This window comes from Cicer arietinum, chromosome 4 (genome assembly GCF_000331145.2).
Source record: "Cicer arietinum cultivar CDC Frontier isolate Library 1 chromosome 4, Cicar.CDCFrontier_v2.0, whole genome shotgun sequence".
Taxonomy (NCBI): Eukaryota; Viridiplantae; Streptophyta; class Magnoliopsida; order Fabales; family Fabaceae; genus Cicer; species Cicer arietinum.
This window is the reverse complement of record NC_021163.2, coordinates 61062161-61072703: the sequence shown is the minus strand read 5'-3', so window position 1 is coordinate 61072703 and position 10543 is coordinate 61062161. Positions and strand designations below refer to the sequence as shown.

At 30.5% G+C, this 10543-nt stretch overlaps 2 protein-coding genes across 2 annotated transcripts; one reads left to right on the top strand and one right to left on the bottom strand.

Annotated features, from left to right (window-relative positions):
• Positions 1–628: 628 nt before the first annotated feature.
• Positions 629–6434, top strand: LOC101488976 (G-protein coupled receptor 1). The gene is made up of 9 exons (XM_073367669.1): positions 629–1000; positions 2064–2095; positions 2190–2359; positions 2624–2722; positions 3488–3585; positions 3678–3734; positions 4360–4503; positions 5209–5279; positions 5786–6434. The coding sequence occupies exons 1-9, from the start codon at positions 818–820 to the stop codon at positions 5889–5891; spliced, it is 960 nt and encodes a 319-aa protein (XP_073223770.1). The 5' UTR covers positions 629–817; the 3' UTR covers positions 5892–6434.
• Positions 6435–7223: 789 nt separating this feature from the next.
• LOC101488638 (copper transporter 5.1-like) lies at positions 7224–7917 on the bottom strand. Its single transcript, XM_004498779.4, has one exon. It carries the CDS (start codon positions 7790–7792, stop codon positions 7364–7366), a length of 429 nt encoding a protein of 142 aa, XP_004498836.1. The 5' UTR covers positions 7793–7917; the 3' UTR covers positions 7224–7363.
• Between the last annotated feature and the right edge of the window lie 2626 nt (positions 7918–10543).

Below are 10543 nucleotides of genomic sequence, written 5' to 3'. Positions count from 1 at the left end.
ACGTATTTTAAATATCATAAATGCAATATGAGAGAATAATAAGTTGATAGTATTAATTAGATATATTGTTTAGAAAAATTAAAATTTAAAAGTGACCATCCTTTTGAGATAAATATTTTTTTCTTTTAAATATGACAGTTATTTTGACACGGAAGAAATTGACTAATTACCATTTTTTTAGTTAAAATATTGTTTTAGTTAAAATAACGATTTTCTAAAAATAAATATAAATTGTCTATGAACTTAAGTTGTAAAAATAATTTTGTTTGACATCAAATTTATAAAAAAAATTATTTTTTTTATGACCATATAAAAATGATTTAACTTCTTTTGAAAAAACATATCAATATTTTTTTTTGGTCTTAACATATTAATCTTTTTATGTAAGTTCAAATCATCTATGTCAATCTCTATTAAAATGAAATATTCACTGTTTTTTTTATATAATCATGATCTCCCAAAAATGAATATATATTGTTTACGAATTTAAGTTATAAAAATAATTTTGTTTGACCAAAATTTTTATAAAAAAATCATAGTTAAATATTTTTTTTTAATAAAGGTTTTTTTAATGTAAATAAATGGTTACCCGTCCTATAACCATAATTTGAGTCAAAAAAGATTTCCTAGAACCATACCAACATAACCAATCAGAATTCAGAACCTGATTATTCTTTGTTCCATCCACAACCAAAAAAGAAAAGGAAAAAATCCGTTTCAATTTCACCTTTGATTTTCCTTCTCAATCATCAGTGAATCACTTCACTGGAACTCAGAACGAACAAGTTGATCGGGGATCGTGAACTCCTCCTTCGCAATGGCGACCTCCGTCGCCGTCGGTGGAACTCTAACGACGCACGATCGCGGGATTCTGACGGCGGTTAACATCGGCGCGTCGAGTCTCTCCTTTGTTGGGTCCAGCTTCATTGTACTATGCTACCTTCTCTTCAAAGAGCTCCGCAAGTTTTCCTTCAAGCTCGTTTTCTATCTCGCTCTCTCAGTATGCATCCTTTTCTTTCCTTCTATATTTTTATTCTTCGTCTCAGATCTAAAACTCTGAGTTTCCTCTATGTTTTCAAATATTGCTTCGAATTCTTTCTTTTTTTTTAGTTTTATTGTTAATTAAATGCGTTGTGGATTTTGTTATAGTTGTTGGTGTCAATCTACTTGCTTCATTTTTGTACTTAGCATCTAGTTGTTGCTTCTCATTGACGTAATTAGTCAATTAGATTTTGGAACGAATGAGCATAGAAACCATTATTTGGAGCTTTTTCAGTTAGGTATTCACTACTCGGAAGATAGGTTTAAGCAAATTCAGTATAATTCAATTGTAACTTTAAGTAGAACTATAATTAGTTAAGAGTCTAATGGTCAAGAACATTTGCTTTACACTGAGCTATGAAGCACCTATACAAACACGGACCGGACACAACAAGGACTCTGACACATAGGCACCGATAATAATTTTAGAAAATGAATGTTTGAATATAATGTGTAGGTGTCGTGTAGATTTCAGAGACCAACACGTGTCAAACATCAATTGCACTTCAAATCTGAAGTTTTGGTGCTTAATAGACACTAAGTTTAGTTAAGGACTGCTTAATCCTACAATTGAATCTCACCAAGCCCTTTTTGCCACCATTTTAGTCTAATTTCCATTGTACCAGGTTTTACCTATTTTGTTATTGCAAATAATTTGGATTCCAAATATCTTTTAATATGTTAAGGAATATTAGTTATGCCTAGTGAACTAGTAATTAGATTAAGCTTCTCTATTTAATATATATGTTGTAAAATTTATCAGTTGTTACCTGCTTGTTATTGACTTCAATGGTGGTGGTAATTTGTAAAATCTACATTTTGTTGATGAAAACTGTTAGGTTTTTAGTAAACTGTTTTGCGTCATAATACCATCTTTTGTAGTCTTTCTTGCTATTTGTTCCCCTTAGCTGCTTAATTTGCATTTGTAATGCTGTTTTACAATTGAGAAGTTGGTCCTTCAGGAATCATTTCTCTTATTCTAAGCCATAATGCTCTTTATATGACATTTTCACATGTTGCAGGATATGCTTTGCAGTTTCTTCAGCATAATAGGGTATACCTGCCAGATCAAGTGCAATTTTCTTCAAGTGTATGTATCAACTGAAGATGTTCATCATGTGATTGATAGAAGTTTCATTTTGATACAGGGACCCATCCAAAAGTTTCATTTGTTATGCTCAGGGATATAGTACACATTTCTTTTGCGTGGCATCTTTCCTTTGGACTACAACAATTGCTTTTACCCTGCACCGCACTGTTGTGAAACACAAAACAGATGTTGAAGATTTAGAGGCCATGTTCCATTTATATGTTTGGGGTATGCTTCTATCGATGAATCGGCTTTAAAAATTGTAGCTTTGAGAAATGGCCTATTCTTACAATAATCTTCATGTCCTATGACATCCCAATCCCATGACATTTAATTTAGAAATGAATTTATTGTACAAATTAGTGCTAATGGAATAGCTTTGCTTATGTATTAAGAGTAGGACTTTCAACTACAGCATTGATTCTGTCCAATTCCATTAGCAACTTGCACTGAAGAAAACTTGTTTGATGTTTCTTTTTCTTTTTTTTATAGGTACTTCCTTGGTTATGACAGTTATGCGCTCGTTTGGTAATGACCATAGACATTTTGGTGCATGGTGTTGGACTCAAACAGGTCTCACAGGGAAGGCAAGTAGTAATAGGAACACAGGTCACATGTTTTTATATATAATTCCTGCAAACTTTTGTAAATATCTTTTCCCCCCTCATTATTTTTGTTTTACATATGGTATGTGATGGAACTTGAATTCACTAACTGAGACACAGATTCTAGCAATGGGGTAAAATTTTCACCCCTTTTTAAATCTAAGAATTAAATTTAAATTGACTTTTCTAAAGCATGGAAGGGTTATTGGCCTCTGATTGATTTTTAACAACAATTTGTCCTCCCTATTTAGCTATGCTATTATTTTGAAGATAAAACATTAGGCTTTTTATGAAAATTAAGATAAACACCAATTAGGACATCCTATGAATGCAAAAAGGATTGGAGGAAATGAATGTAAGCTCATATTTACGTATGATAGGAATGTTTTTCACATTGCAATTTTTGTTCTCAAAATCAAATATGTAGGTTAACATGCAAAATAGCTAAAATTAACAGCAGGGAAATATCCATGCGAGCAAACTTTTCTGCCATTCAAAAGTTCTACATGGCATTCTATCCTCGATTCTTTAAAGTTCTTTGCATGCTCCCCATTATGGTATTATCCAAAATAAGATTGCAGTTTTAATGAATATTATAAAGAAAACAGAATAACAAGAGACATCTCCAAATTTTCTGAAACTTTGGATTGCATATCCACTGCATTTGTATATGTATTTTGCTTATCAAACTACTCTAGTAATTTTTCTTTTACCTGTCAACTAAAAACACGTTCCTCTTCTATGCAGGCAGTTCATTTTGTTACATTTTACATGCCACTTTGGGGTGCAATACTTTATAATGGGTTTACATACTTGCAAGTAATACGCATGCTGAATAATGCAACCCGTGTATGTATCTGATTTTGTTGATTCTTTTTCAAACTAAAAACATATTGCTTCTTCAGTCACTTTCTGAGCACTTGTTTCTTGTGAAATTTCAGATGGCAGTTGGCATGTCAGGCCAAGCTTATGTCTCAGATACAAGAGACAACATGAGGGTATTTAGACTAATGCTGTTTGATCATTGATGCTTCTGTTAGAATATATGAAAATGCCTCATGAAATCATTATTATAAACATTTTTTTAGTATTTTAAAAGATGTCTTAAGATTGTTTTCCTTTTTCCTTACATGTTTTGTTTCTGGATTTAATTAGAATTGGTGAGTCTAGTACAACCCAAAATAAAATAAAATCGCGAGATATGCTTTCAGTTGTACCTAGCTACTTTCATGTAGTTATCTTTTGTCCCTTTCATATTTCACCTGCTGCGTTTTGTCTTGTGGCATGTTCGTTGTAATGTGTTATTCTGTTCAAATGCCCTATTGATCACTCTGAAAGGTTTATTTTGGAATTAAAGGAAATTTTCACAGAAGATCTTTCTATCATAATTTACTCCTTGCATTTTTTCATTGATAAAAAACAAAAAACAACATTAACATGATTTTCTTTTGTTTCTAATGTTGTTTAGAGATCTCTAACTCCTACATTTTTTGTTTGGATTTTCACAAGTTTACTTATATCAATGCTTGAACCCATTGCTTAAGATGATAAAACTGTTTTTACCTGTGTAGCATCTATGTTGCAATTGAACAATACATGAGTATTTTGGATTTTGCATTGCAGGCTTTGAATCGCTGGGGATACTATCCGCTAATTCTAATAGGATCGTGGGCTTTTGGCACTATTAACCGAATTCATGACTTTTTTGAACCTAACCACAAGATATTTTGGCTCTCACTTCTTGACGTCGGAATGGCTGCACTTATGGTATCTACAAATAACCATATTGTTTTCAGTTTTATCTTCTGTACTAATCTTTTTGTCAATTCCACTCATCTCCTAAGGTCCATCTGCCAACATGTTTATACAAAAATTATGATAATTTTAACAAAGTGGGCTTTCATCACATTACTGGTATATTAGCAAGAGTACCACTTTGATTATACTGGCTCATAAGGGGCATTTCCCATCGTCTGTTTACCCTAAGTGCAAATTTTTTTAATGTTTGTCTATGTTTTGTTGTGGTTTGATATAATTCAATTTAATTCCATGTTTTTTCTTTGCATATGAACATCAGGAGGTTAATTCTTGCAATTAATATTTTAAACACAAGTAGCCTAGGACGGAATCACAATTGTTTTAGAGGATATGGCAATTTAAGAACTTTTAGTTATGAGCCTCACCTCATTCATAGCATAATTGTGAGTTCGTAAATAATATGGAAACTTCCCCAGTTACACTAACATAGCACTTGAAATCATTTTTAACTTATACTTGAGGGAACTGCATGACATCACTGCAGTTAATCACTTTCCATTTGGCAGAAATGTTCTATGCTTTTTCAGTTTATGTAATTGGCATCCCTTGGTTCAGATTTGGTGTCAAGTTAAGAATGACCATCAATGGCTACCTCGTGAAAAGTAGTATTATGGTATCTCCCTGAGCTTTCTCACTTATGTCTATTTTTTGCAGGGCCTCTTTAACTCAATTGCTTATGGTCTCAATTCTTCTGTTCGTCGGGTAATTTGCGAAAGACTGGACAAGTAAGTCCTGAATCTATTCTATTTTCCAAGGGATTTCCAAGTGACTTTCATCATCTCTACTCTGTGCCCTTGTACTTCGGCAATTATTTGTCGATTCACTAGCACTTGGGGTTAGTTCGGTGCAGAAAGTCCAAAATTTATTAGGCTCTCGTTTTGTTTTTCCACCTCATGACATGTGACTTTCTGTTTTTGGCTTTAACCCTCCCTTCTTAAGGGAAAGAAGCCCTGATAGTCTGGAATTTGGTCGGCCTGATAGTCTGGAATTTGGTCGGTAGGTAAATTAGCATGGCCAAGGATTGTTCTAGGAAGGATTCAAACTTGAGATCTCCCAAACGATTGTCCTTAACTGAGTTCATTAACCACTTGAGTTCAACTATTTTGTTATAACAGTGACTTATATTATTTATTGAAATTTACCTTCTTTGGTTATCATTGCTTCTTTGTTTTCTCCTAACACGTTTATTTAAAATTAATGACCAAATTTGCTTCTCTTTCTTGGGTGTCAGGTTCTGGCCCGAGAGACTGCATAGATGGCTCCCAAACAATTTTAAGTACAAGAGCCTATCTCAAGAAAGTGAGCTCGCCATGTTCAAAACTGAAGATCAACAATAGTGTGGACATAATGTAGATTATCCATATCGCATTGTGGCAATTTTCATGTTTGAGTTGCTGGCTGTTTATAGACAACAAAGGATCCGCGGGCAGCAACAATCCCGGGTTTTTTGTTGCTCTAATGCTTCGATTACATGAATCATGACTTTCACATTATTAATTTTACACTGACGAGGATCATTGTCGAACAAACCAGAGGATGGACCTGTTTGTGTGGTGTGTCTTTGGATGCTGTTAATATCCTCAAATTGAAGACCAGTCGGATTGCACTGCTTTTATATTATCTGAAAAGGCTCAACTTCTCGTGCCATGGTTCATCTTTTAACAAGTCTTAATCTCTAGCATTACTGCACGCTCTTGTATCTGCTTATAGTTTTCGCAATAGAATGTGTCCTTGATTTTAGTCGTATTGTAGGTTAGGTGACTCTCAGATTGTTACAAATTGGTAAACAATTTTCAAAATTTGATGGGCATGATTTGGTTCTTTGCCAACGGTAGAAATACATCAGTATGAAATAGACATATCCATAATGTTTTTCTTTATTCAATCTTCTTTTTCATTCATACTTTCCATCATAATTATTTATTGGACTGAAGACCATTTAGAGCATGTTTGATTTCATGGTGATATTAGCAAAATCACTTTTGTTCATTTTGATTTTGTCAATTCTACCGTGAAATTAAATATGTACTTAGATTCTATCTGGAAAGAGAATGAAGTTCTCCTTAAGTTGAAGTAGGACTTGCCTCAGTAAACATGGATAAGACGATCTTCAAGACTGCAGTTCCTGGGCTAAGCATATTTTGCAAACCCCATCTCTGATCTCCCACAGCATGAGAGTAATGTGTTGATATCCACCATTCAATGAAATGCTTGCATGAGAGAGAAAATAGGTATAAAAGTAAAATTAGAAAAATGAATAGTTGACATAAACACTACTCCCACATGTTTACTCCATTTCCATATTTTTCATGATTTGATTATACTATTTTTTTGCTTTGGAATAGCAAAATATTTTTGCAGATCCTTCTTCCCAAATATGTTACACTCATGCATGCAGGCAGAACCTTCTTCCCAATCAGGAAGGATTCCACGAACAGCAAAGAAAAACCCTTTTGCGGCCTTATACGATTATCATTATTGACATTTCTAGTTCCTATGAAACATCTTTCTCATCCCAATTCCGATCAATTTCAAGTTATGAAAGAAAGAAAAAATACACCCCTTTATAAGCACACATTTCATACATTCATTTTCATTTCCAACACAGCCATCTACCCACAGTGCCAAAAGAAAAATAAAGGCAATTGCTACTACTTTAATTCATCATATCCAAAAGTTTATATGCTTAGTATTTCATTTTGATGATACAGAATAGAATCACACATCAGAAAAGTCACATTAAAAAAAAAGATAAAACTAATTCACAAGAACCATTACAGAAAATGAATTTCAAGCAGAAAAACACTAACTAAGCGCATGCACAAGAATTATCAACAACAAGAGCAGCATCTTCTTCACCCTGACTCCTAAAGAAGAAATAACCAACCGTTAAACCAACTACAATAGCCACAAAAACCCCTCCATTAAACGACATTATAGCCAACATCAACAAATACCCAATCGCTGAATTCACACCAAACAGAACCGATTCCGCAACCTTATTTCTCGAAACCTTATTCAACCGCAGAAGAGGAATCTGAATCTCCGGCACCGGAGACGGCGATCTCTCACCGGAGAAAAACTTCAGCCGAATCCGAATATTCTCCAGATATTGGTAGAAAGTTGCAATCACGAAACACGCGATTAAACTCAATACATAACTCGTCCATGAATCGGTTTTCCACGAATCGAATAAGAGTGTCACGTTTTTTCCCCAATATAGTGTCATGTGCATCATCTTAAAAAAAATTAATTAACCGAAATTTTCAGATCGACGTCGGAAAGACAAAGGTGTGTTTTGAAATATTTAAAGGGTTTTGGTTGCAAAGTTGTGTGTGTATATTTCGTAGTTGTGACGTTTAGGTAATCGGTACGTTGTTACTATTGAAATTAACGAAATGCCCTTGCGCTTTCAGTCATTTGCAATTTCGTTTGATGCACCTTGCCTCTGTTCCGGTTTTATTAGTTCGATGATTTCAAGGTTATACACGGGATTTCACAACGGTTCGCATACGAAATACTTCGAACAATCCGTAGAATTTCGCGTGGTTTTTCTATGTAAGTACTAAGTAGGGCCTCTTTCCACAAATAATGTAATTTAACAAAATAAATATGTCTTAAAATTGAATGAATATGGTTTATAGTTTTCAACGTAAATTTAATTATTTTTCTATATTATTCCTTAATAATTATTATATATATAAATTTTTAAAATATTATTATACTTTTTAATGATAATTCTAAAAAATTTATCAAAAATTAAAATTAGTAAAATAATTTTTTTTTATTAATTGCATTTTGTAATGCTAAAAAAAATTTAAATGACATTAACTGTAAGACAAAGAAAGTATATATATTTGAGTTAAGTAACTTCTTCATCCTCGTAAAATTTTAAAATTTTGTTTGACTGTTAACAAATGCTCTAAAATCTTAAGGAAAAAATAATAAAAAAATGATTTTTGAGTAAAAATAATTATAATTTACAATTTTAAAATATGAATTACATAATTTTTAATATTTTTTTATACATTAAGATTCTTAACATTATGTTTTAGTCTCGAACGTATATTTTTAATAATTTTTTTTGTAAACATAATCACAACATTATAAAAAATAAATATAAAAAATCATAAAAAATTAGTTTAAAAATCGATTTTAAAGTCTATATGTTTGTTGTTTTTATCTTTATTTTTTAGCATTTAAAAAATATATATTTAATTTATTTAAAATAAATAAATAAACGTTGACTCAAAAAATTAATAATAATTAAATATATTTTATTCTAGAAGGAATTACAGATGTTTACAAAATAATTCTATAAGGATTAAATAATTATATACTTTTTATATAAATTAAAAAAGAAATTTAATACAGACTAAAAACTTAACTTTATTTTTTGAGTGTTATTGTCGATTTAGTGTACATATTTTTCTTAGAAAAGCATTACACTCTCTTAGTATAATCTCTATCTTTTTATATCTTCTTCTCTCTCAAGAGAGATATAATAGAAGGGGTATAAGAGAAAAGTCTTTAGGATGAAAAAAGAGAGAAATGGTGGAGGATCAGGAGGGAGGGAGAAAGAGAAAAGAGAGTTGAAAGTTAATAAAAATTTGATTCTTTCAAAATGATCTTAAAAAAGTAATCACTTGATATCAATCCATGTACTATATTGTTTCTGATCTTAATTTTTAGTTTTTTTAAGTTTAAAAGTGTATATTAAGAAATAATAAAGATCGATGAATTTACTTCGATTCATTTTTAATTCATTTAATAAAAGTAGAATGTATTTAATGTATGTTTTTAATTTTTGAAAGGGTAAAAAAAAATATCATTAATTGTATTGTGTTTTTAAAGAAAACCAAGATTTTAGGACAAATAAAAATTAAAACTATCAAAGATGATGGATGTAGGGAGTGGTTATTTTGTATCTATATTCTTTATTTACTTAAAACTCTCTGTTATATTCTATATTAAAATTTATATATTAAATTATTTTTTTTTACTTTCAAGTGGTCGCGTCCTCGAAAAGCAATCATCTATAACTTATTTATTTATTTAACAAATTAATAATTCATAATTTAATAAATAAAAAATAATTAAAATAAAAACAATATTATATTAATTAAATCAAATAAAATATATTAAATAGGAAGATGTTGTTAACAAAATAAAATTAAGTTGTTATATTATCTGCAAAATAGGAGAGAGTTGTTAAAATAATATAACACTTACGACAAAAAAACAAAAAAAACAAAAAAAACAAAAAAACAAAAAACAAAAAACAAAAATCATCTTCAAGTGGTTGCAAGGCAGAGATGCGACCCCCTTGAAGGTAAAGAAAAATTGAGTATTTTAGTATATAAATTTAAATTTATAATATAATAAATAAATTAAATAAAAAAGATATAGATACAAAATAACCGAAGAGAGTGGTGGAAAAAATTAACACAAAGAGAGTTATTTTGATGTATATGTTTCAAATTCAAGACAATCTTATTTATGTCTTAAATTTCAAAGACAAAAATAATAGAGCGCTCTATATAAAATGAGTAATTCAGTCTAAAAAAATTCGAGGTTAGTTCCTCTTAATTAAATATCCATCAATTTATTTTAATTATTTCTATTTTTTTTAATTTTAATATTTTTTCGGTGAATTGAAAGTTTATATCATATAAATTATGTATTTATAATTTTATGCAAATCTAAATCATTTAATATGTTATTAAAATACATCAAATTTATAATCTATACATTTTTATTAAACTTTAATAATTTTTATAAATCTCAATAACATAAAATTTTATATCATAATCTATATAATATAAACTTTTATTTAAATTTAAAAGTATATATAAAATAAAGAGTATTGAAAGTGATCGATAGAAATTATAACTGAGACCAAAGCCAATGATTAGTGAGACTAATGAAATGAACTATGAGAAAGAAGAAGCATGTGAGGGCCAAAATAAGTTTAAGGCTGATGCAAAGA

Bases quoted from the DNA above. Each gene is read 5' to 3' on its own strand.
- LOC101488976 (XM_073367669.1), top strand. From the start codon at position 818: ATGGCGACCTCCGTCGCCGTCGGTGGAACTCTAACGACGCACGATCGC. The intron at 3,586-3,677 runs GTATGTATCTGA...GTGAAATTTCAG, and splicing joins TGCTGAATAATGCAACCCGT to ATGGCAGTTGGCATGTCAGG. The intron at 4,504-5,208 runs GTATCTACAAAT...TATTTTTTGCAG, and splicing joins TCGGAATGGCTGCACTTATG to GGCCTCTTTAACTCAATTGC.
- LOC101488638 (XM_004498779.4), bottom strand. From the start codon at position 7,792: ATGATGCACATGACACTATATTGGGGAAAAAACGTGACACTCTTATTC.